Source organism: Natator depressus, chromosome 6 (genome assembly GCF_965152275.1).
Source record: "Natator depressus isolate rNatDep1 chromosome 6, rNatDep2.hap1, whole genome shotgun sequence".
Classification (NCBI taxonomy): Eukaryota; Metazoa; Chordata; order Testudines; family Cheloniidae; genus Natator; species Natator depressus.
Genome location: NC_134239.1, coordinates 45,849,433 through 45,876,662, shown reverse-complemented (window position 1 = coordinate 45,876,662; position 27,230 = coordinate 45,849,433). Strand labels below are relative to the sequence as shown.

The window sequence follows — 27,230 nt, the reverse complement described above, 5'->3', positions numbered from 1 at the left end:
AACCCCTTTAAAATCCCTCCTGGCCAGAGGAAAAATCCTCTCACCTGTAAAGGGTTAAGAAGCTAAAGGTAACCTCGCTGGCACCTGACCAAAATGACCAATGAGGAGACAAGATACTTTCAAAAGCTGGGAGGAGGGAGAGAAACAAAGGGTCTGTGTCTGTCGGTATGCTGCTTTTGCCGGGGATAGAACAGGAATGGAGTCTTAGAACTTTTAGTAAGTAATCTAGCTAGGTATGTGTTAGATTATGATCTCTTTAAATGGCTGACAAAAGAACTGTGCTGAATAGAATGACTATTTCTGTCTGTGTGTCTTTTTTGTAACTTAAGGTTTTGCCTAGAGGGATTCTCTATGTTTTGAATCTAATTACCCTGTAAGGTATCTACCATCCTGATTTTACAGAGGTGATTCCTTTACTTCTATTTACTTCTATTTCTATTAAAAGTCTTCTTGTAAGAAAACTGAATGCTTTTTCATTGTTCTCAGATCCAAGGGTTTGGGTCTGTGGTCACCTATGCAAATTGGTGAGGATTTTTACCAAACCTTTCCCAGGAAATGGGGTGCAAGGGTTGGGAGCATTTTGGGGGGAAAGACGTGTCCAAACTACGTTTCCCAGTAAACCCAGTTAGAGTTTGGTGGTGGCAGTGGATATTCCAAGGACAAAGGATAAAATTAATTTGTACCTTGGGGAAGTTTTAACCTAAGCTGGTAAAAGTAAGCTTAGGAGGTTTTCATGCAGGTCCCCACATCTGTACCCTAGAGTTCAGAGTGGGGAGGAACCTTGACCGTGATCAACAAATTCTTACTTAAATTCAAGAGTATTTTTCCACGCTCCACATCTGCTCTGGCTCTTACTCCATGAGATCAAGCCTTATGTATTGCATCCTTGGTATTGCCAACCCCTTTGTACAAAATTATGAGACAGGTTCCCCAAATAATGAAATTGGCTTAAAAATTAAAAGATTTTTTAAAAAATAATAAATGATGTGTTTCTTTTTTTATTTGCCTCACGTGTTTGTCTCTGTTGTTCACTTTTTAAAGTTTTTCTCTGTACCCACAAGGGCTAGAAACCTACTTAAAAATAAAAAAGTTGAGATTTGCACATAATTCACACCTCACTCTTGGGACTGGAGCTTTAAGAAAAAACACCAAATATCAACAGACTTGCAATAAAATCAGGAGCTGGCAAAACTCTCTCTATTGATCTTAGAGTTTTATACTGCCACACATCATCATATTATCTAAGAGCCCTGCATGTAAAATCAACAGCATTAGGAAAGTCCCTAGAGGACTTCAGAAAGTCTCTGTAACTTCTTTTATGGTGTCAGACTTTTGCTTGGGGTAGGTTTTTTGGGAGGGTTGAGAGGAGTTTGGGAATAAAAGGGGAGTTCAAGCTGTGAGTATTTCTTATGGTGGTAAAAGTTTTCTCAAAGGGGAAGGCTTGGCAATATTTCCTAAAGATGGCCAGATTCTGGATTCACCTGATCTTCTGTGGAAAATTATTCCAGAGCTAAGCCTCCTTGACCAAGAATACTTTGTCTTCAGCTTTCACATGCTTTGTACTGGACTTTGAGATCTGCATTATTCCAGAGGAGCACAGCTGTTTGAGGGTTCATAGATCAATATTCAGTCTGTGGTATGCCTGGGCTTTGATCCATTAATTGCCTTGAAAATTAGGACCATGGTCTTAAACTGGTATTGGATGCTGATTGGGAGCCAGTGGAGGGACTTGAGCACAGGCCTTATTTGCTCATGGGGGACTGAGCCATAGAGTAGGCGGGCAGCCTCATTCTGTACCAGTTGGAGCCTGAGCATTCTCTTCAGCTTCAGATAAAGCAAGTTACAGTAATCCAGCCTGGAGATGATAAATGCATGGCTCATTGTAGCCAGGTCCTCATCTGGGAGGAAGGGATGAAGTTTCCTGGCAAGCTGGAGGTGAAAGGAGGCATTTTGGGAAACTGATGCTCCCTGATCATCTAAGTTTAGTGAGGAGTCGAACAAGACCTTAAGGCTTCACACCACTTTGATGAATGGGGCTGTATGGCTTCGTTGGAAGGTGGAGACAGAATTTTGGCTAGATCTTCAAAGTGTTTCCCCTTTCTGACCTGCATCACTTCAGCCTTGCCTGGGTTCAGTTTGAGCCAGCTGCTTTTCATCCAAGAGCAAATTTCCTGTCGGCATTCTGCCATTTTAGTAGCAGCAGTGGTTCCATCAGTTCAGAAAGAGATATATAGGTGAGTATCATCAGCATCAGTAATAATTTTTTTCTTAAAACCTATATTCCAATGCCTTTCACTATTTAAAATAAACCAGTGAAACTAATGGTATTTGGGAAGTTGCACTGTTCTACACTACGTCCTTTGGTCCTTAACAAAAGGAATAATTCCTTTTTTCAAAACTGTATAACTCAAAATGATTGGGCCTAATTCTTGAATTCAGCTAAACTGTGCTTGCCACAGGACCCCAGGAGCTGACATGTAGGAACATGGATATATGTGGCCTTTATACCACTCCTCTCCCTATTCAGTCCAACAGCTATGGAGTTACTCCTAGCTGTACCTGTCACTTAGTGGATGTGTCTGGAGCTGTGCATTTCTGGAGCATAGCAGCATGCTCTAGGCTACAGTCCAGGAGGCAGTTTTTCAGGGGCAGACATCTTGCAAAAACTGTGAATTGGCTAGTTAGGCCAGCTTTATGGCTTCTTTGTACTTTTGGGGCAGCACAAAGAGGTCATATTAGAACAAATAATTGGGTGCATTATCTTGATTATACACTACTGCTGTGTAACATATTTTATACAAACTGCATCTCAGTTCTTTATAGAGTTTTTCCTAAAGATTGGGCCAAATCCTGGTCTTGGTGAAGTGAATGGAAGTCTTGCAAGTAACTTTACTAAGATAAGTGTTTGATTTCCCGCCCCCCCCCCCCACACCCTCCTGACTGCCCCGCATAAGCCAGCTGTTCCTAAATCCTGTAATCAGTGTGCTGCCGGCAGCTGGGGGTCAGGTGAAAGCGTTCTAAAGTCATTTGATTTTTTTTCTTGCAGTAATTTATGTGATGCTTTCAAGAATTATTTGGACTGTTGATACTAACTGTTGGACATAGAACTGGAAACTGCTACAGACACCATTTGCATTTTCTCAGTTCTTTAGTTAATGGCTATTGGATCTAACAACTAGCTCCAGAACAGAAGCAGATACTCCATAAATCACTTTAATGGCAAAGCTGCACAATAAAAACAATTTTGAGGTCTGAATTTCTCAGTGATGGGGCAACATTGAAAAGTTATGGGGTAACAATGGTCACTTCTCAGCTTATTTGGCCTTCTATAGCAGATATAGCTTTTGACACCATAAAAATGAGCTTTACATGAAAATTAAAATTATTGATAGCAGCTTTGCATGTATCTCTTGCAAATGCAACTAGGGTACAACACTCCCTCAGTTTTTCTGTGCTAGTCATTCTGTTTGGACCAGATTCTGCTCTCAGTTATACCTGACTAAATCTGGAGTATCTCCCTTGGAATCAGTGTTTAGTTAGAATTACTCTGGTATCATTGATCTGAGAATCTGGCTGTGTCCTAGTCCTTGATTTTGTAAGTATGGGATGATAGCGTGTGCTTTACTCAATGGGCTTGGAAAGTCAGCTGTTCAGAATTTTACAGTCCCAAAGACTCTAGCACATGCATCGCTACCCCTGTTCCTAAGGTGTTTCTTGGTTACTAATGAAAGATGTGAATACAGTATTTTCAAAACTGTATTGTTACCTTTATAAATGACCGCAATCCGCCCCAAATTTGGGGGAAGTTCAGATCCAAATCTGGATCCTTACTTAACAGCTGACTTCTTATTCCATTAGCTGAACCAAAACACTGGATTCCAAGCTCCCAAACTTGGGGAAAGTTCTAGTACTGATCCAGATCCAAACTTCACATCTTGGGTCGATCTCTTGGTACTTTTAAAAGCTCTGCCAGGTGAATACTTTTGTGCCAGATAGATTGTACTATTTATTTATCTTTGGCTGTAATTCTTTAGGGAGTGAGCAAGAATGACTGTTGACCCAATACATATATATCTATGCTGTACCTGCATGATGTGATTTCATGTTCCCTAGGTACAAATACTGCCCTTCCAAATATCATATACCTAGAATGAGGGGTTTTTGTTTTATTTTTATAGACCCTGCCAGTGCGGAAGATTCCATGCAAAGCCAATGCTCCTTCAGGGTCTTTTTTTGCACGAGACAACACAGCAAATTTCTTATCCTGGTGCAGAGATGTGGGGGTGGACGACACATGCCTATTTGAATCAGAAGGCTTGGGTATGTACTTGCTTATATGGTAATCAACAATGTTAAAATTCTGCTTTTATAGTGTCTACTAAAAGGTCAGTTGTGCTACCACTGATTTTAATGGGAGTTGGATTAAACCAATAAGGCAAAAGCACTGCTGTTTAAAATTGATTGGCTACTGAATATCTTTTTGGTCCAGGTGGACATTTTGCAGATGGTTAACTTTCATACGTGCCTTGTCACATATGTTAGAAGTATAGTGTGATCTACTAAAGCTGATTAAATAGCATTTCAAAATACTATATTCATTTTTTTAAAAAAACAGATGACTAGGAAGAAAAATACCAACACAGTGTTTTTAAAACCCGGAAATAAAGTTGCTTAATGTACTGCAGGAACTTAACCTGTGGCCCTTAATCAGTCAAAATTCCTATTTATTTCACTGGCAATTCAGTTTGAGTAAGAACTGCACAGTCAGTGATGGCACTAGACACTCTAGTGCCCTAGGCCACTGCTACCCAATAGGGAAGGGGGAATCTTTAAGAGGGCAATCCTCTATCAGTGATATCCTGGCTGGGCCACAGCCGTCTTGAGCTTTGGATCTCACCACTTACTGCTAACCTGATGGAGTGCCAGGGGGGCAAGGGGGTGCATCTGGACAGACACTTATAAGCATAAGAGTATGCAATGGAATGTTCAAAATTAGTCATATTTTAATATCTACATATGTGAGACCATGCCATTTTTAGATACATAGTAGTTATTAATGACCAAATTCCTCCATGATATTGTGGTTCATGTTAAAATGGATGGTTAAAAGAAAAAAAATCTGTTTCTGAACTAGAACTTTATCATTGGTCAGAAAATTTTAATTAATTAAGCACCAGGACCAAGATCCATTAAAGTTTAGACACTGCTTGCAACCTGCAGTAAAGTACAACTGAGTTTCATCTTGTAGTAATAGATATAGTAATAATACTACTAATAATAAAATAATGTAAAACTAAAAAAAGCAGCTGTGACAGAAATCAGGAGGAAGAAAATACTGTGCTAGCTCCTGAGTCTGCATGCACCCCCCTGCAAGGGATGGGCACAAGACCTATGCACCACTTAAATCCCACGTACGCTGGACTTAAGAGGTACACGGGCTTTGTATTTGCCCCCTGCACAAAGATTTATTTTGTGCTAGGTACATTTTTTTAATTGTACAAATCCCTAATATTAGAATGGCCTGAAATTCTTGCTCCTTAGTTCACCAAATAAGATGATTCTTTTTGTCTCTGTAGAGTAGGGTCCAAATGTGCTCACAGTTTTGGCTGCAGGAAATTCACCATTATACCACAGATTTGGTAGGTATATCTCAGGAAGGGAGAGAATATGAAATTCTTCTCCCCGTCCCACACTGACTTCTTTTCAGCTGATTCCTCTAGGCAGTTGAGGAGGAGAGTGATATTCAACACTCGTGCCGGCAGCTGCTCCACTACAAGAATGGACTATTTCAGCTAAATCATCATCCTAATAATGCTTCATACCTATTACTCTTCTCTTTTGAAAGAAAATGTAGGACAACTTTTTGCCTCAAGATTGCATTTCAGTAGAAAACACAAGATGAAGAGAATCGATTGTTTGCTTGTGATCTGAACTCGGATAAAAGCCTAAAGCTGTTTTGATGAGACTAATCTGTTTCTACTGAGGATAAATGAACACACTGTAATGCATCAAGAGGCTTCTGTATTCAGTTCCTCAAAAAGATCTTTGACTGTATAAGTAAAGCCTTATCTCTGTTGCAACTGATCTGTTCCCCTTCTGTTCTAGTGTTGTGCTTTTTGAGCACTATTATTTGTGAAAGGATTTTGCTTCACTTTTCACTTGATCTGTTCTATTCTTACGCTGTTTTGTTTAATACACAGAACTGTTGTGTATCCTTTGGGGGAAAACGTTTGGCAGAGAAGAATTTAGCATGTGTTGACAAATACCAGTTTTGAGGATATTGCTTTGAAGATATGTGGATTGTATCTTATCACATTTTATGTAGGTTAATTGTATTTTTGGGTTAATCATCCTTCTCCCATGAAAAAAATCACATGGAAGGCAAACAGAATGATCACACTTCCAAAGCTCTGAAGCTGTGGAATATCTGAGATAGAAGAGTTTGCAAGTGCTTGGGGGAGCAAGAGGAATAGACCCCTAAATGTATGGATATTGTGAGATCGACAGCTGGATCTGTGGCTATTCTATTATCTGTGTGAAGAGTAAGTCCCTGGATACTATCTCCCTTCCTCCACCCCCCCACTCCTGGCTCACAGACACAGTGCTGCCATTGGCTGCCTGCCGTGCCCCTTCCAATTCCACTGAAATACAAGTACAAGATACCTTCCTTATTGCACAACTTCCGCTCTTAAGAAAGGAAGCTAAAGTATTCCTGAATATATCAAGTACAATTCAGATCAACCTTTATTAGAAGAACTTGATTAAGCAACTCATTTTTGTTGACTGGTTGAGAGGTCTGTTAAAAACATGTTTTGCTGTTGGTGGTGGTTTTCCCCCCCCTCTTTTTGAGTATTAATGTCTAGCAAGATATCCATGCTAATGGATAGAACACTTGGAAGAACTGAGTGGTGACTCAGTGTCAGATGTAGGACCTGAAACTAATATGAGCTCCTTTTCTGAAATGGTCTAGATCACAGGTTGATGGTGTCCATTTAATTATAGAGCTTCAAGCAATGAGAATTGGTATTTTTACCTGCTTTTTGCTGGAGCTCTTAGCACAATGGGATCTTTATCCTGATTAGGGCCTTTGAGGCCAATGCAGTAGAAATAACAACTGCTCTTATAGACCTTTACATTCACTTTCCCTCTAGACAGCAAATAAAAATTCAGTGAAACTAAGAAATATAAAAGTGGTGAGATATGTCTGCACATGACATACTGGTGTTTGCATTGCTTTATGAAAGATCTTTGTGTCTTTGAGACTGCATAGCTCTGGAGATGGGGTGGTTACTAAGGTAACAGGTTTTTTGGTTTGTTTGTTTGTTTTTGTAATAAACCAAATTGATGTGTAAAACCTGTGTAAATTGTCAGTGGTACAGCAAATGTTTGCTCATCTAGTCTCCATGGTCCTCAGTTTATTGGTCTTAGTCTACCTGATTGTGTCCTCTCTCTTCTTTATTATCTTGCTTGCCTGCCTATGGTATATAAAACCTGCTTTAATTAATTAGAACCACTGTTACATCTATATTTAGAATATTTCCCTGTCCTTGTCCTATTTAAATCTAAGCTCTTGCTCTAATTTTCTGTTTTTGCTGTGTCTGATTTTATGAGGATGATTCTGATAATGTTTCTGTTGAGTTGTTGAAAATGTTTAAATAATTTATGATGAAATAATGGGAAAATGCCCTGAGTCCCTTGCAGGAGGGAATAAAACTGGGGACACATTTGATAAATAACAGTAATGATAATATAAATTATTTTATTATTACTTTTATTAAATTTGGATCCTCCTCCTTGAGGGAGGAAAAAATCATTTAATAAATCATGGAAATCATAACAGTGGCACAAATATGTACTCCCTGTGCATCCAAAGCCCCCATTATGATCTATTTCTTAGACCATAATCACTCACAGATATCCTCCCTCAGAACTGGGCACTGTATAAACACAGAAGCAGATATCATCACTTCCCCAAAGAGCTACACACTATTGATGTTAATAGGAGTTTTGGGAGTTAGGGAGGCCTCAATTCTGCAAGGTACTGAGCATTCTGGACCTGATCGAGTAAGGTATTTAAGCACATGAATAGTCCCCCGGATATTACCCCTTGTCTTCAGGTTCATGTGAAAGACTGAACTTTTACCTACACCAGGGTCTGCATTTGTCCATTGCATAGGAATCTTCTTAGGAGTATATTTGTAAAAAGAAAACAATTGACTTCTAGGGATTTGTTCTCCGAAGATATACATCCAAATGGATTACCACTGCCGCCTACACTTCTCCCCTCAGACTTCTTGTATATTTTTAAAGCTATTGCTCTTGTGCTTAAAAGGATAAGTACAAGCTTAAGTGCTCTGTTGGAGCAAGGCCAGAGTGCTCAGCACCTGTGGGACTGAGGTAAGAATGCAGGATGTTTGGTAAGGAAGTAGAAGAAACGATGCATTCTATTTATTTTTGCAAGTACAATTATCATGTCATCAAGCAACTTGATTTTACAGAGGTCCTTAAAGGGTATAAATCCTGAAGTGTGTAAATAGTGTGTGTACACACTGGACCTAATCCTGATCTCACCCATTCACACCAGTGTGAGTTGGAGAAGTCAGTTCTGATTTACTCCAGAGTGATGGAGAACAGAATCTAGCTCATTACTCTTCATAAAATAGTTTGCTCTTTAGTAATTTATCATCAAATGAGACACTTTTAGGCCTTTTTAGACTTACATTGTTTCACTACAAAAGAGTCTGTGAAGCGAGCTGCCTCATTTCAATGGGAACTCTGGGGCCCTTGTGCCTCAGGCTGACCTGAGGTCTCGTTCTCCATTGCCTTTCCCCTTATGTAGTTAGTTTCACCCATGTAGAGTGGGTATAAAATGCTACTAGAGCTCAATGATACCATGTCATACTCACTTTGCACTTACTATGCACAAGTATGACTGCACAAGGCAGGAAAGAATCAGGCATAATGTCTCTAGCAGTAGAGGGGACTGATGCACCTGTCTCAAGACCCAGGAACTACGAGCGTCATCTCTTTCTCACACCACATTCCTCCCTTCCCGCAACCCTCTACCAAATCAGCAGTATTAACACTAGCGTGGAACAGTCCTGAGTACTACAACTGACCAGTCCCAATGGTCTGCCCCAACTGACCAGTATCACTATGACCCAGCCCCAATGCAGTTGCACAAGAGGGGGGATGCATCTTCCTCAGCACGGGTGTTCCAACATAGTGTCCCTTTCACTCACGTCTTTCACAAACAGCATATCTAAAGAATATGGGATTAGAATTACTTACCAGCAACAACCTTATCTATGGCCCAAATTTTTGTCCTGTAGGCAAAATAGTGAGTGTTGCAGTCCATGGGTTGTAGTAGCATTTGCACCTGCAACATCCTGCAGAAGTTCCCCTGTGCAGGGATTTAGGCCAGTGGATCCATGAGACTATGATAATGCAATTTACTAGAAGAAGTTTGCATTCAATACTGAGGTTATTTTGGTATGGGGCTTAGACCTGAAGAATGTTGTACTCTGGAAAAACTCCCATTGGCCTCAGTAGGAGTTTTGCCAGGGTAAGAATGATAGAATTCAGCCTGATTCACATAGTTAAGAAAGTAAAGGACTTTTTGTTAACAATGACTGTGTCTATACTCTAATGTTATTGGATGGTTATAGGATGTGGAGCCAAAGAATATTCTTCATCTATTTCTTCGAAAAGAATCTACACAGCAAGACAAGGGTTTGCCATTAACTGTGCCAGCATGCTGTGTGTGATTTGTTTTAGGCGTGTTTGATGGTATTGTTCTATTCATCCTTTGTGCTTGTATATTCTGTTTTTGTGTGTGTGATATCTGACATGGACTTATTTTGATGCAATACAATGATCACCCTTTAGTAGAGTAGGTTCTCTAAACAGTGGTCTGCATTGTTTTAATGTTAGTGTAGAGTAAAACACAGACTTCTATGTTCTCCATTCTAATATTGCTTTTTCACTGCTGTCAAAAATAGCAAGCAAATATTTATTGCTTACATTTTTATATGCACAATATAGAGCAGTTTTTTCTTTGTAATACTCTTAGTATTTGCTCAAATTTCACATTTTAAAGAAAGTAAAAACAAAATTAAAATCGATGACTATGCCACTCTTTTTCAAATGACTATTTACAATTTGAAATATTGGGTTATATTTCATATCCAATTGCATCAGAATAAGATTTTGTTTCTATCCTTCACAGTGTTTGACTAAACAATCCACATTATTGTTGAGCGTGTCTTGTCACTTTGAGGACTATAGAAGCACCTTGAACCCTATTTTATTAGCACTATACAGTTAAGTTAATGTATACCAGTAAATATCAAGTGTTTAGATGTTCCATAATTAATTCCATACTTGTACCACAGTTGAGATTTAGAAGTCATGATACATCCCATATGAAAAACTTCTACAGATTGAGAGATATGTCATCACTATAATTGAATATGGAAAAAAAATAGTGAAGTAGCTCACTGAAATAAGAGTGTGATGGTATCACTCTTTTTGGAACACTGAGAAACTTGAATATGGTGCAGAACAAAGAAATTGAGTTTGGGGGAAGGTGGAGAATAACTATTATTTTGTTGTCCTAATATTGTCCCGATCTTTGGGATTGTTTCCCTTAGGTATTTATGAAGGTTAAAGGATATAAACCTCTTTGGTGATTATGGGATGGGGACCAGGTATTTAGGATGAGATTTTCAAAGACACAAATACGGGTTATGGGCCTAAATCTCATTGAAAGTCAATGAGATGTGAGTTCCTAAATCACATTTGTGCTTTTGAAAATTTCCCCCGTAAAGGTCAGGGAAAATCCACATTAATGACATATAATACTGTAGTCACAAATAGTGGAAATTCAACCCAACTGCTGTAATAGGCAGTGCAAGCAGTGATGCCTGTAATTAAGGTTGCCATATACTTTCCATAAAAGCTTGTTTTCAGCTGCTTATAACTTGCCAACCTTAAACTGTTTGGGCTGAAATCTTCCATGGTGCATTTCTACCTCAGGCAGAATTTTGGAAAGGTTCATCTGAAGTGGTTCATCCATTCCTGAGAGTTGGGGAAAATATGATTTGCCCATGTTAAAAATATTCTTAAAATTGCTTCATTGATAAGAACCAGCACCTCTATACTTTGGAGCAGAGACTTGATATTTTGTGGGGCAGCTCACCATGGTGTCAGGGAAGTGTCTTTTGCAATTTCTGTGAAAATTTGCCCAGATTTGACCAAGTTATAAACCTCTGACAAGTTTCACATGCTTGGTAGAGACTTCTTAGAATTTAGCAGCTATGTTTTCTGAAGAGTCTATCTCAGCTGAATATGCTCCATCCCCTCACAGTTCCTAAATGTTGACCAGACTGCGGGTGCCATCCCTACAGAGTGACCGAGTATGTTCCAGGTCACGTCTGCAGGAGCTGAGCAGGACTTTCCCTGCAATTACTCTTCCCAGATACTGGGGCATTCTGTGGTGCTGTTTAGCAAATAGCTGTGAAACCCGCAAAGTGTGAATCTCCATTCCTGTCTAGTGGCAGGCCCACATAGAAGATAATAGCCTTCTACTATTACTAGTTATTCCCTTTGCTCAAGTGGTGTCCAGTGGATCTAAAGATCCCCATCCTGCTGAAGACCATGTATGGGTCAATATGGTTTCACAAGATGAAATTATTGTTTTTTCTACATTTACATTTTTTTAAAAGTTAGGAAATTGCATCCCAAAATACTACGTTAATTGAAAATTAAGGTTGGAAAGTCAAGCACTCAGAATTAAGAAAATAGTCAAATTAAGGCTGCCCACGTAATCTTAATTCAGCCCTCTTTAACATATGCTTTATGATAGTATCTGAACACGTAGTTAAAGCCTATTTTTTTTTCTACAGGACCCCTCCCTTATTCAGTGCCCAGGATGGTTTTTACTCTGGGAATGAATCAGGCTGTAGGGCCAAAGCCTCATTTGTTGCAGAAGTTGGAAGGTGTGTTCTGAATGAATAAGGGGATTGTAGGAAGAGAAAGGACAGTCTAATGGCTAAAACAGTTGAATGGCACCCTGGAGAACTGTCTTCTCTCTGCTTTTGTCAGAGAATTCCTGTGTGCTACTGGGAAAAATCACTTAAACCAAAATGTTCACAGGTGTGGTCTCTGATTGTTTATTCTTCATTTTCTGGGTGCCTGACTTGAGACACTGGGGTCTGATCTGTGGAAGTGTTGAGCACTCACAACCGTATCTGAGGGCAATGGGTGCTAGGAAATGCTACATGCTATGAAACATAAGACCCTAATTATCTCAGATAGGGCATCCCAAATTAGCTGACAAGTTTGGCTCCATTTCCATGTATAAAAAAGTAATACCACTTCCCTTACATGGGTGTTGTGAAGATAAATTCATTAATATTGTAAAATGCTAAGATGACAGCACCTCAGAAAAAACTAGGAGGGAACTAATAATTCTGTATTCAGTGCAGGGTTTGGGTGGTGTGCAGTGAATAATGAATGCGGCCACACACTGAACAACAAGGATTTTTTTTTAAAAAAAATTGACAATACCATCCATCCTGTGCAGTGAATGAGTCAGATATCCTGTGGAAAAAGTAGTATATGATCATGAAATTAAAGGCTTTGGCATATGCCAATGCACAAGGGGGTCAAATTAAGTTTGCAGAGGCAGCCTTATTTCTGTCTTTTTCTGACTATGAAGTGCTTGATTTTGCAAACTTAACAGTTTTTAATGTAGGTTTTTGGATGTCATAAATGTTACATGTATGTGATCATACAAAGTGTGTTAGTGCTCATTTAATAATATTGTCTTGAAATTATTATTAGAAATGCATTTAATATATGTGATAAGAAAATGAACATCAAACACAAGGGAGGAAACTTAGGTATCAGAACAGATGAATCACAAATGTGTATTTTTATAAAAACTGCTTGGGAGGGATTAAACTGCTATATAAATTAAATAATATTTTAAGTATTAAAGAATCTACATATGCTAAATGATGTACTTCTTAAGGACAGAGTGAATTGCTGACAGGAAATTACAAATGTCTCCTTTTTTACCTCCATCCATCCATCCATTACATTGACCTGGGTTGTAAATGAGAAGAAAAGTTTCCCCTAAATGAAGACATAAATGGATTACAGTCATCCCTGGTGTAACTCTGTAGACATCAGTGGAGTTATAACATGAATTAATTTGGCCCATTGAGTCTTATTTTGTTGCTTATGATGCTTTCTTTGTCAAGATGAATGTCTATTGCTACAATTACAATAAATCTGGTATTTCGCAAACTTGTATTTGCCACTCAGTGTTTGAAGGATCAGGTAACCTTTCAGGTCAGAAAGTTGAGGTACTGGTAATAATTCAGAAACCTACATTAAGTTAGATTCCAGTAAGTAATTCAGAAAATTATGAATACAGTTCCCACAGGAAGCAACAGCATACCACAGGTACAGATGTAAGATTTCCATCTGAGTCTGTAATCGCTCACTCCAAAGAGGAATTTCCTCTAATCCATGAACTGTATTACTTGTTACTGAATATATGTATTTATTGGTATCAAGGAACTGCTTTTTAACCCTTGAACGCAGACACATTAAACAGGATTCCTAACTTGCTCCAGTGCAGACAATGTATGGGCATTTTCCTCAAAATTACGAAGACAGACACAGGTTTTCCTGTTCAGTTCCACATTTACACTCTGAAATACCCACTTATATCATTGTCAAAGGATAACATAAATGAAAATCACACTGGCATGAAAAGTTTAGAAGATTTGCACACCTTCTATCACACCTTCCATCAAAGATCTTAAAGCACTTTACAAACACTGAATATAGCCTCACAGCACTTCTGTGAGAAAGGGAGGTGTTGTTCTCCCCATTTTGCAGAGGGAACATGTTTAGAGTAGCAGCCACCTTTCAAAAAGTGGATACTAATATTGGGTACCTCCAGTTTGAGACAGAAGGCATCTCAAAATGAGCATCCCAAAAAGGTACCCACAATCATTGCTCACTTCTGCAAATTTTGGCTTTAGAGACTTTCTCAAGTTCACATAAGAGGTCTGTAACAGATGTAGGAATGGACCCCATGTCTTCTGACTTTCAGAACTTTGCCTGAAATCCTGACCACATTGCCTTGTTAGCTAATGGTCCTTGTTAGCTAAAAAGCCCTGCTTGTAAAAATATAAGAATTCTGTTTTGAGAATCTAAACTATTTCCAGTGGGTACTGTATTCTATACAGAATGGCTTTTGTTTTCCCCTGAAGTTCTTGAATGTGTATGCTAGTATAGTCCTCAGGAATGCTAACATTTTGCTGTTAGAAATACTGTATCACCATATTCTTATCACATCACCAGATGTTTGTTTTTATGGTTGATTATTGCCTGTACAGCTTGTCATGCTCTAACAATGATTTCACTCTTTCACATTGTTCATTGTGAAATGCATGAAATGTGTCTGGAGCATTGTGGGTCAGATTCACTGGAGCACATTGTTTTCATTTAAGAAGTAGAAGTTTGAGCATTGGCAGAGACTTTATGTCCTTCATTCAAACCTTCTTATGTTTACAGATACTTCCCCCCAAAATGCAGCCTCCCCCACCCCCTGCCCAGCCTTACATCCGATGTGTGCAGATGTAAAGTAGAGGTCATAAATATTTGCCCCCTATACCCCACCAAGATATTTCCAGAACTGGTTTATCCAGTCTGTTCTGGCTGTATATTTATATATTTCTTAGCATTAAGATACATTAAATATATTGCTTATGTTGAAACAGTTTTCAGGTGGAAGCAGCAGAATGTATGTCTGGGTCATTGGTGTATATTTTTTTTTTTAAAGATATTGGTTTCTCAGTAAGATTAAGTTTTCCATCCATGAATTAGTTTATGGCAAGAAAGAATATTAGGAAGGATGGTATGTCCAGGTCTTCTTTTACATCTCTGATATGTCTAATAGCAGATGGCCATAGAATGGAAATTCTATTCCCAATGCCTTGCCACTTTATTTTTCTGCTATGCAGTTTTCCTTCTGGAAATATTTTTGGTTCAGATTCTAGGGGGGAAATGCATATATATTTTTTCAAAGTATTGCTGAATGTACAATCCCCAAAGTCGTTGGGGCAGATCCTCAGCTGAAGTAAATTGTCATAGTTCCATTGATATCAATGGAGCTATACCAATTTACATCAGCTGAGGATCTGTCCAAATTTGTATTAATTATATTCAAAGATATCTATTTCAGCAGTTCCTACTCAGAGGTCTATGTGTACAGCGTATAGGAGAAGATGAAAACTTCTTGACTTAAAATTTTTAGCCTCTGAGGCACCTATTGGGAGGTGTTTTTCACTTGATTAAGTGAAATGAGTCAGCACATTCCCTAAATGTTCATATATCTAAGCTCTCATGAACACAGCCAAGGTAGACCGATTTCTCTGCCACTGGTTTCTCTTCTATTAGACAAGGGGAAAGTTGTCCATTTACACCAAGGTCTGAATTTATTCCCAAGAGGAGGATTCCACTAAGACGGGTATCTCTGGAGAAAAGAAAACAAGGTACCTATAATTCTTATCCTCTGAAGCTATACATCCAAATGGATTGCTCATCACCCAAACTTCTCCAATCAGATTTTTTGTATATTTTTCCATATGTATTTTACTGGGCCTCTTTGGGGGTGGGGAGGAGTTACCATCTCCAAGTTTTTAAAGAAACTGATAATGGAACGTGATAGTGCTTCCAAAAATACCTAACCAAGTGGTCCATGAGGTACTGCAGCTGCCTCCAAACATAAAAACTATGGGAGCTCCCCCAGGTCTTGCACTGGACCCAAGCATGGCAACGTGCATAGATGCATATCTTCAGAGAACAAGATTTACAGATAAGTAGCTTTCTTTTCAAGGTCTGAGTGACTTCCTTGAGTACCCTAAACACATGTTGTATTCAGAGGGAGTGCTTGGGTGCACAAGTAATACAGGATCAAGTTTATAGAAGGATTTGTCTTCACTAATATAATTTTAATATTTGCTCATTGAAGCAGAGGGAGAAAAACAGTTTCCTACGGAACATTATCTTTATAGTTCGTAAAAAGTGATCCAGAACCCTTTGACATTTCACTAGTTTTTAGTGTTTTTTAGGAGCCCTCCATTCAATGTATAATGGCTATAGGTAGGCTGTATTTTACCAAATTGCGTAGACCAAGCTTTGGTGATTTAGGCTGGGATTTTCAAAGGACCCTAAGGGATATTCAGTGAGAGTTGGAAGCTCCTTTGGAAATGCCACATCTTGAGTCTTAATCCTGAACTCCTTATTCAGGCAAAAGTATCTTGCAAGCCAATGGCAGTTTTGCCTAAAACAGACATTCAGGACTAACATGCTGTTGACAGCCATTAGTAAGCTGGGATCTGTTTATCACTGAAACCCTTAAAATATCCTTTATTGTAACTATTGTCTATCTTCATTTTGCTTTCGCAGTCCTCCACAAGCAGCCCAGAGAAGTGTGCCTTTGTTTGCTGGAACTTGGAAGGATTGCAGCCAGGTAGGTGAAAATATTTAGAGACTTAAAAAATATTTACATTTTGACAGCAGTGGCTACTGAGAGACTTACTATCTCAGTGCATCTTCATGTTAACATTTACACTGGTCAGGGTCAAGGCAAACACCCACTGATAGTTACACAAGAACATCTTGTGGGCAGTTGTTCAAACAATATAATCAAACTTCCGTTAATATAGCAATAAGATTTTTCTGCTGTCTTCATGCTGCAAGGGGGATCTTGGGGCAAACTGATATGAAAAGAAGTTTAACAACTTTACTTAAAAAAATCCTGTTCTAATTTTAAATTCTTACTCCTCATAATCATGTTGTCTCTGTAAATAATCAAAACTCGTTTCTCTCTAAATCTTCTGTATTAGCATCTAACCCTGATCCCACTGAAGTCAATGAAAGTGTTCCCACTGACATCAGTGGTAGTAGAATCTGCCTTCAGATAACCTAGATCTGATTTCATTTACTCTGGCTGTAACCTCATTGACTTCAGTGGCGTTATTCCTGATTTGCACCAATCTAAGATAAGAATCAAGCTCAGAAATTGAATCTTCCTCTGTTGGATGTTTATGGCCAGACATGGTACTCAAGAAAGGTTTCAACAGTCTCTGCTACTAGGAGAGCTATTGCTTTTGCTAGATTCAGTCTATGTTTTATTCTTAGAGGTCATATTGTGGTATTCTTACATAGTCACAGTGAACTGTAATCCCTTACATGAAATCAAAGGGGCTACTTTTGGAGTAAGGTATTTTCAATGTTAGTAAGGATGTCACAAGCTAGTCCTAGGGCATTATAACTCAACAAGGTATTATTCTTTGTTTTTAAGAAAAAGTTTGCTTTAAATGCATTCGTATCTTGGGAAGCAACTTCACTAAATTGTTCCCTCTCAAAACTTAAGTTCCCTCACTTAAGTTTGTATATCCTAGGTTTTCCCATTTGTACTCTTTCCAGGGCCGGCCCACAACATTTTGGCACCTGAGGCAGGAAGCTCAAATGACGGCCCCATGCCTCCTCGCTTGGGCCAAAACTTTGAAAGGTCTCAATTCTGCTTTCTCCTGTTCTACTCCTCTCATGGTACTGCTCTGCTACCTACCTCAGTAAAGGAGAACTAACACTTAAAATTTTTGAAAAAGGCATTTTAAGTTAACACTTAACTTTCAAATGCCTGAACAGCAAATGTAACTTTTCTTGTCTGCATGGTAAACACTGACATTTTTATCTGTCTGAATAATCAAGTTGTGCTTTCCATGTCTTCTTGGTTGCAAAGATTTGAACTGCTTCCTGAAGCTCCACAGTCTGGACCAGCTCATGCTCTATTGAGTTGGTTGCAAGGCCAACCAGCCTCTCCTGTGTCATTGTGGAGCGTAGATGTGTTTATATTAACTTCAGCTTGGAGAAGCTGCATTCTCCACTGGCAACTGTTACAAGAAGTGTTAGAAGTATGCGCAGAGCAACAAAAGCATTTGGAAAGAGGGTGGTCATCTTATTTGTGAACCTATATTCCAGAACAGCCTTTGGAGTTGATCCTGCTGAAATGTATCTTGAAAGGGCTTTCAGTTCATCACCTAAATCACTTGCATCAATATCATGCATGTCATCTTGTGTCACTGTCTCTAGTGCCCTGCATTGCTGGTGTAGGTCTTCAGGTACAGTGAGGAGTTTTGGAATATCATACAACATCCCAAATATGCTGCTGTGTTCCTTGAGCTGCATGAAACGTTCAACTGACTGTATTGCACAATCTAGCACCTGGTTAAAGAATTCAACTTTGAATTGTTGTTTGGGGGTCTCTTATGGGATTATCCCGTGCCTCGTAATCAAAATGTTGTCTTCTTCGGTGACTCTTGTATTCCTGAATGGGTGTGAAAATAGCTTCAGTGTGAAGTTCCTCTGTCAACTTCTGTGCACTCTTCAGAACGTTTTGAAATCCCTCATCTGACTGGTAAGACTGTAGGTATGACTTTGCTTTGTCCAGTTGTTCCATTGCTCCAGATATGTCAAGGTCAACACCTTGGAGTCTCTTGCTTACAACATTTATTTCAAACAGTATGTCATGCTACAACACTAAGCCACGTAGAAATTTGAAGTTATGTATGTTTCTGGTGATTCCATTTCCCTCTGCCACTGTTCTGCCCCGAACAGTTCCTGTCATAGCATTATCCTCATAATGGCAACTATGGCATCATCTATCTTCCCAAGTTGGTGTTTGATAGGCTTTATCGCCTCCACTCGACTTTCCCCATTGTGTGGCACTCAGTGGTTTCGGTGTTAGAGAGGGTGTTCCCAGATGTTGCTTCAAAATTTGCCATCGATGAGTTGATGCAAAGAAAAATACATAGATGCTTTGAATTACATTAAAAAATTCAGCAACCTCACTAGAAGCTGATGCTGCATCACTGACCACCACGTTCAATGAATGAGAACTGCATGGGACAAAAACAGCTTGAGGGTTTAACTCTCAGATCCGTGTCTGCACTCCTCTGTTCTTTCCTCTCATGTTGGCACTGTTATTGTAGCCCTGACCTCTCATGTCAGCTATCGCAATTCCTGTATCTTCCAGCTTTTTAAGAAGCACATTTGTCATACCAGCTCCTGTAGTATCACCAATGTCAATAAATTCTAGAAAATGCTCTGACAGTCACCATTGCAGAGACATTTTCACTACGTTCTGTTGTTGTTACAAAACACACCATTAATTTGTTCCATATGGCAGATGTCAGGTGTGCAGTCCAGAACGACAGAGTAATATCTTGCTGACTTCAGATCTGCCACAATCTTCTGTTTGACTTTTGTTGCCAGTAACTATATGATCTCATTTTGAATTGTTTTTCCAAGGTAGTGGTGTGTGTACATTTCTGGGGTGGTGACTTTTCTTAGATGCTCCTGGAGTACGGCATCAAACTCAGCCATCAGCTCCACAATTTTAAGGAAGTTTCCATTGTTTGGCACATCCAGCTGATCTGAAGTGCCACACAGAGCTAGGTTTTGGGTAGCAAGCATTTTCACAATGGCAATGAGCCTTTTCAGTCCATTTTGCCAGTAAAGAGACTCTGATGCAATCTTCTCTTGATGCTGATCATCTATGGTGGCCTTTAACCTTAGTCTCATCTCAAGTTCTTTCCACCTATGGAATGCTCTCTGGTGATTTCCTGCCTTCTCATGGCATGTCAGATTTCTAGCCAGATTTTTCCAGTCCTTTGTTCCTGTAGAATCCAATGTGGCTGGAACATTAGACTGGAAGAGTTTGCAACAAAAATAGTATGCAGCATTCTGGGTTTTTGAGTACATAAGCCATGGCCTCCCCACTTTGTCACCATTGGGGATTTCATGCCAGTAATGTGTTGGATGGAAACTTCTATTTTCATTGTCTTTGGGGAACAGAGTTTTTCACTTGCTGTGGCCCATGCAGTACAAGGAAGTCCCTCAGGCTACTGCTCAAGTGGGTCCACAGTCCTGGATCATCTCAACTTAAAGAACTAAACTCAGCAGCAGCTTTTTCTTGCTCCTCTACCACACTCTTCTCTGATATACACTTTTCTTCAGGAACGTGCATGGTTACATCCATTTGAGAGGGAGATATGGCTGCCACAGTCACTACCAGGTCACCTGCACTCTGACTAACTGGAAGATCAGGCGTCTCCTCACCACTCACATCCTCACTGGGGCCGGAAGGCTCACTGTGAACATTTGTGTCTATGTATCTCAGGAGTGCTCCTTCCTGCTTAGATAGAAAACCTTCCTTTGCTTTCTTTCTTTTTCCGAATGCTGCCCCAGAGGGGCGTTTTCTTCTTTCACTCATGACTGCTGTTCTGTGCCTCTCAACACTCAATTGAAGGGGACAAATAAGCGGGCTGGTAGCAGGGCCTTAGTGAGGGAAGATATCAGCCTCTTAAGGGCTTAACTAGCTCTTACTAGTTCAGTTGACTGCCTGTTCTCCTCAAGTGGGTTCAGAGAAGCAGCAGGAAACAGGAAGCTCCCTGAGAAGCTGGTGTTAATCAGTCCAGGCTCCTGGGGGTGCTAATGAGGTACATAAGAGGCTCCTCCTTCTCTCTCTCCCTGCAGCTCCCGCTGCTTTCTGTATTCCCTCTCACCTTTTCTCCTGCCTGTTATGTCTCTTGTGCCCTCCTTCCTCCAGCACAGCACTCCACCATCTCTGTGCATCTACAGCAGAGAGAATACACATGCACCAGCAGCAGATACAATTTGCTACACTCTGGGTCCTAGTGGAGCCCGCCCTCTCGCCCCATAGTCTGGCACCTGAGGCGGCCTCCTCAGTTCACCTCATGGTAAGGCCAGCCCTGACTCTTTCATAGCAGGGTATCCCTTAGGTGTAAAAACCAAATTCCAGGCCACATAGTGCTATCGCTTATTAAGCACAACTTCACTTTTTTTTTTTAAATGACCATGCCTGTTTATTTTGGTTTATAAAAGATACCCTCCATTTCATCATTCCATGCAGTCAATGGGAATTTAATGTTAAAAAAAAAAAGTATCAAGATACGGTGTAAAGAGAGTCTCTCTCTGCAGTCTCCCTTTAATACAGGCCACAACCTTCTAATCCTTGCAGTGTACCCCACCTTGTGGGCCTGCTTACTTTGTTTACAGGTGGCGGGGGGGAACAAAAGTTCAGATTCAACACAAAATAAGGCCCTTCCTGGGATCAATAAAAAAGCAGAAATGTTCATGGCACCACCTTACTTCAGGGGTACTTACTTTGTTGGAGTCCTTAGAGCTGGGTAGCCAAGCCAGTCTTTCCCTATCAGGGTTGCCCCAGAGGTCTCTGGACTCCTCACAGAGCTGGGGGAGTTTCTTGCATGATGGTTACTCCTGCTGCACAGGAGCCACTCCTTTCTCAGGGCTTCCTCCGTTGCTGACTGCAGCTCCCTCCTTTTTAAAGCCCTGCTCCCTACCATGCATGATTGCCAGGGCTGGAAAGGTGAGGCTACTTTAGCACACAGAGCCTCCCAAGCCCCTTCCCTTTCAGTGTGGGGTTTATACACCCCGTCACATACTGCTCATATTTTAACCAACTTGGGAGCAGAATAACAGGCAACTCCTTCTTCCCGTTTTGACTTGTTTCTTTTCCTCCCCCCCTAAAAAATCCTATCCCAATATGGGATTTGCAAACTCTCCACAGCCTAGTAAGTTTTCAAGGTGCACAGAAAATGCTGGAAGGGGTAACATAACAGGGTTATATCATTTAAATGACAAGTATCTAATGGTGTTCTTGCTTTAAGTGTGCTAAAATCTGAGCTATGTGGGAGACGAGTGATGTGAATAGACTCTGTGTTTTGTATGTTGGCTGGATTTAACAAAGAAAAAAGCATTCTAATAAACTGATCTCTGCTATAGCTATTGCTTTAAATTACCCATGAGGAACAATAAGATGTTAAACAGACATCTTTCTTGCCTTTCAAAGCACTGTTCACCCTGTAGATCGAACTAACTGTACTAAAAGTCTGTGGGGCCTGCTTTTCAGAACAGGAATCTCAAAGATATAACATTAAAAAGGAGTTTCTACAGAGTCCTAAGGAATTAGGAAAGGAAGAGACACTGAGCAGTTATAAATACATTTTTCTTCCTCCTCCAAAAGCACAAGGAGGTGTTTAGGGAGATCATCATTAAAAGTCACCTATGGAATTCTCAAAACAATTTTCTCAGATTTCAGTGTTTAGGGCCTGATTGAACTCCCAGTCAAGCCAATTTGAATCTTTCCACTGATTTGAATGGGAGTTGGATCAGGCCTTTACTGAGTGATAGATAGTACGGATGGTTTTGGGGTGGGTGGGTGACGAAAACCTTCCTATCACCCTATTAAACTGGCCTTCTTTCTAGAAACAAACCTTTTAAGGTTCTGTATAGACTGGAGACTTTTTTTTTTTCCAATGGTAACTGGAATATAGAGGAAATAGAGAGAAAAAATCATATTTCATTTAAAGAGGTGTAAATTTAGAGTAACTATTGACATCAGTATAATTACTCCAGACCATAATTGACAGCTGAATTTGTCTGTGGGAATTTCTCAGGAGATTTTCAGATTTCTTATTTTGCTGATCAAGGGTCTGATTCCCCTTTTGCTTACATCAGTGTAACTCCATTGACTTCAGTGGAGCTACACTACTTTATATCTGTATTACTGAGAAGAGAAGCAGGTCCTAATCCAGAGGAGATAGCCATTAAACTGCCTGACTTTTTTGATTTCTTATCAAAACAGAACCCGAACATTGGGCCATGTTGTGTCTTGGTAGCCTACAATGAGGGCAGAGCAAAGTCAGCCTTTTCCAGACAAAGGGTAGGCACAATCTGTCCTCTTCTAGTTTGCGCATCACTATCAGGTACATGTCATTGTGTAGATGCTACCATTTAACTGACCATACATTATGGAAGCCTTCATTATTAGCAAACCATCTAAATAGTTTTCAGCGTGTTTATATTAGTGATTTGTGCCCAGAGAGCTAGGCTAATACTGTACACCCACTCAGCAGAAAGATGGACCAACCCGACTTGATTGAGCTTTGTCACCATTTGTACAGAACACATCATCTCGCAAAGAGAGAAACTATTGCAAGTTACTACTGGAGCTTGCATTTAAATGAACGAAAGTGAAATTTCAAAAATAGTAAAATTTTTGAGGAAATCATCTAAATAAATTAATAAACAAACAAACACCCTGCTGACAGTGGGTTGGCCTTTCTTTAGAGAAGAGTTTATTTGTATTTCAGGCTCTTGACAGACCTTCAGGGCCTGAGTCTGCTCCCACTGTAGTAATCTGTGGTCCCGATCTTGCAGCCTTTGCTCATGTGAGTAGTTCCAGTTGAAGTGTACTCATGAGACTTAGAAGTGCAAGATCAGGGACAGTGTTAGACAGAGGGTCAGCCCATTATCAGAAACTAAAATCTTGTTCTACATGTAAACAATGGCTAATCAGCTACTGGCCCCAATCAATAACTTTTCTGATTTTTCTCTTTTGTTCATATGATGGAAGTTAAAGCAGGAAACATGAATAAAGTGTATAAGACTCACAGGCTTTTAATTCAATAAATACAATGGGCCAAATTCTGTACTGACTGATCCCACATGAGTGGATTGATAGTCCTTGTGAAAGATGGATGAATCCTATGGGGTAAAATGCAGTACTGACTTAGGCTATCCAGTTCCATTGCAATCAGTGGGATTGTGCAGGTCTGATTCATCTTTCACACCTTTGTAAAGTAGGAGTAGCTCCAGTGAAATAGTTGGAATTACACTGAGGTAAAATTGACATAGAGAGCAGAATCAACCTCGCTACATGTGTAAATATGTCTTAAAGAATGTTTACATTCTGGAAAGTGAATTAGGTGCAAATATATCTGTGTGCTGCTTTTTTGGTGGTATGACATGCAATAGCTAAGCTTTCTGTTCTACAAAAAGAATTGGAATTCTTCCTACGTGGCTGTAAAACTTTTTTTTTTTAAAATCAGCCCCCAGATGTTTTTTGTTTGAAAATTATAGTCTGTTGAGAAGTTATATCTTTCTGGTATTGTACTTAATTTTTCCTTGGGAAAAATAGGAAGTGGTGCTCTTAGAAGTCTATCGGAGATCATTTTACAGTCTGATGCTGCTCTATTTGTAGTTATGGAGAAGGCAGGCTAGAAAGGAGTAGAGAAGGAAATTCCCAACATAGTTCTCAGTACAGGGCTTGTACCTTTTTTTGCATGGAAAGCCACTGTGAGAAGAGCAGAAGGATTTCTTTGTCGATTCAACCTTCTAATTAAGCTGTTTGATCGTGATGCAATACATGGAGAATATATGTTTAAATTTAATTTCAGCTGATTAATGGAAAGTTTGTTAAAGTTATCTATAATAATGATAGAAATCAGAGGTGAGTTAGATTCTGAAAAGCAGCAGAAGCAAAGAAGCAGCATTAATGCGAATGGGAACGGTTTATTTGATGAGTAAGGCCTCATGCAGGTGTAGGCTTAGAGCCCAGGGGGAATTTAATGATTTACAGCATGTCAGCATCTGCAGACAGACAGGAAGTAAATGGATTGTATATAAGTGTTCGCTCCAATGTTGGCTGACTTTTCGTTAGGCAGACTGCACCAGTTAGCAGCCAATACAAGCACAGATTTGATTTCTTAGTTTTCTCGGTATTAACTTACCTTGCAGCAGTGTGATTAGCTTGTAATTTGTAATGAAAAATGCAAGGGCCAATATATACACTTATGCCCTTTGCCTATATGACTTTAAGTTCTATGATAATGTTAGTCTTTAATACTTGGTATATTTTTGGTACAGAACTTTAGTGGCTGGGTCATCAGCTGGTGTAAATCAACATAGTTCTGGATCTGGCCCTAGGGTTTTATATTACACAATACAATATGTATTTTCACTAAAAAATTGGTTTGATGTGAAAACCTATATTTAGCACGGTGGTCTTTAGCTAAAAGGAACTTATCATATAAAAAGATATTTTCTTTTCTTGTTCAGTTCAAAAAGAAAAAGATGGGGTGTAGTTCAGTGGTTAGTTCTGTGAAGTAGGCATCAGGATTCTGGGATTCTGTCTTAACTCTGCTACTCACTCCTTATATGACATTGGCCAAGTAACTTACAACCAAAGTTGTAAAAGTAGCCACTGATTTTGGGTACCTCCATTTTTTGAGTGCCAAACTTGAGACACTTTAAGATTTTCAGGAATTCACTTAAATTGGAACAGTGATTACTGCGCAGTTTTTAAAAAACAACAACAAACCCCACAGATTCAAAGTTGGACTCCCAAAAATTGAGGTGCACAAAATCAGTGCCCACTCTTGAAAAAATGTGGCCTGAATCTATCTCCATTTACCCATCTGTAAACTGGGCATAATACCTATTACAGCGGGTTATGCTCAGGTTTAACAGATTAATTTTTTCTCATATAGATTTATTGTGAAAACTATTTAAGTTTTCATAATTCCTAGAAAAAGTCTGAGAGAACGATGAAATGTGAAGTAGATGTTCTCTGAACTGAACTCTCATATTAAACAATTTTGGGATGTGTCTTTCACATACTGTGGCAGGTATAAACCCCTTGGATGCCCTGATAAAGGAGTGGCTCCTCCCCTGCTTCCCGGCAGAGCAGCCGGGTGCAGGGGCCCAGACACTCAGCAAGGAGCTCAGCTGCAGACCCTAACGAGGGCAGGCTCAGGGGAATCAGCTGAGCCAAGTGGAGCCAGCTGGGCTGGTGCCTGGGAGGAGATATAAGCCCAGGGAAAGGCTCAGTGAGGAGGCTAGCCAGGAGAGAAGCCAGAAGACCCAGTGTGGGGATCGGTGTTGGAGGAATTGGGGCTGCACTAAGCACTGTAAATAAAGAGACATGGGTGAAACACCTGGAAGAGGCATTGGGACCCTTTCTTTGACCAGCCTGAGCACAGGGACAAGAGGGCGAGAACGTGTGCGCACTCTGTGGCACATACCAAATACCATATCACATATTTATAGATGTTTCTCTAACAAGCTGAAAACTAAGTCCATTTGTTGTAAATTTGATTAAATGAGAGATACTATTTTAATTTCATACCGCATATTTATGATACTGATAGCAGCTACAATAGTATATCATGTACTTATCCCTTCATTAGTGTGTTTAGCAATTCTGTGTTGCACAGCTGTATATGTATGAAGTCTATGCATCATGATCTATTAAAATATGAAAGCACTGGTAATTTGTTTGCATGTTTTCAAAAGGTTTGGTGTGGAACCTCCTGGGTTAATAAAGCTGGAGAAAGAGATTGAACAAGAGGAAATACTTTCAGCTCCTCTTCCGTCTCCTTCACCCTCCCCAACAAAGTCTCCAGGGAAAAAGAGCACAGGAAAACTGTTGGATGATGCTGTAAGTGTGCTTGGGCAAGGCTTCTTATCATGAGATATCGACAAAAGAATAGACTAACATCTTCCTGACACATTCTGACATACACAGGACATAAGGGCCTGAGTTTGACATCTCACCACATTTAGAGGGCTAATGACAAGATTTGCAAGAGTCTACAATTAATATCACTTGTGACCACAAATATTTGCAGTTTGGAAAATTTTAGTGGATAATGGAAATCTTCAATTTGGCCCATCTTTGCAGTGCTGAAGTTCTTATTGAGGTCCAGGTCTGGCTGTCATTATTTTTATTTTATTTCATTTTTTTAAACTAGTTGTTGACTGAACTCTCATTTGCTGTTTTTTCTGAGGAAAGACTGAGTCAGGACTGTGAGATTTGTCCCTTACTGACTTGTACATATTTCTAACAAAACACTTCTGAGTTATTTGAGCCTCTTTTTATGCTCTCGGTCTGCATGTCTCTTCTAGCATAAAACAAGTTCAAAATAGATTTTTTTCCTCACTATTACCAGGGAAAATACCTTACTTTACAATCCATTAAGCTCTTTACACGATACTGTAGTGATCATTTCTCAGTTACGCTCCACAAGAGGGGTTCACTTTGAAACAGCTGGAATCAGCTGAAAGAGACATTTTGAGGCAATGAAGAGGTTAACTAGGAAATTACAAATATATTCTATAAAAAGAAACAGTTACTATAGTAACTGCTATATCACATGGTAGATGTGCCACCTGGGAGTTACAAAGCGCTTCTTGAAAAACCTATGTGCCACTTTTGTGTTACAATGAGCAGATGGAATCTAATGTTCATTCTTTTA

The 27,230-nt window shown here is 39.6% G+C and overlaps 1 protein-coding gene across 6 annotated transcripts in view; it reads left to right on the top strand.

The window, feature by feature from the left end:
- Positions 1–27,230, top strand: part of GAS2 (growth arrest specific 2) — a 194,899-nt gene that overhangs the window by 118,925 nt on the left and 48,744 nt on the right. For 5 of the 6 annotated variants that reach the window (XM_074955181.1, XM_074955180.1, XM_074955178.1 and 2 more), the window contains 3 exons: positions 4,179–4,320; positions 16,492–16,555; positions 26,269–26,413. In XM_074955181.1, coding sequence (XP_074811282.1) covers positions 4,179–4,320; positions 16,492–16,555; positions 26,269–26,413 — 351 coding nt within the window. Of the gene's footprint in view, positions 1–4,178; positions 4,321–9,668; positions 9,733–16,491; positions 16,556–26,268; positions 26,414–27,230 lie in introns of all 6 variants that reach the window. The other variant, XM_074955182.1, reaches the window with a different exon arrangement.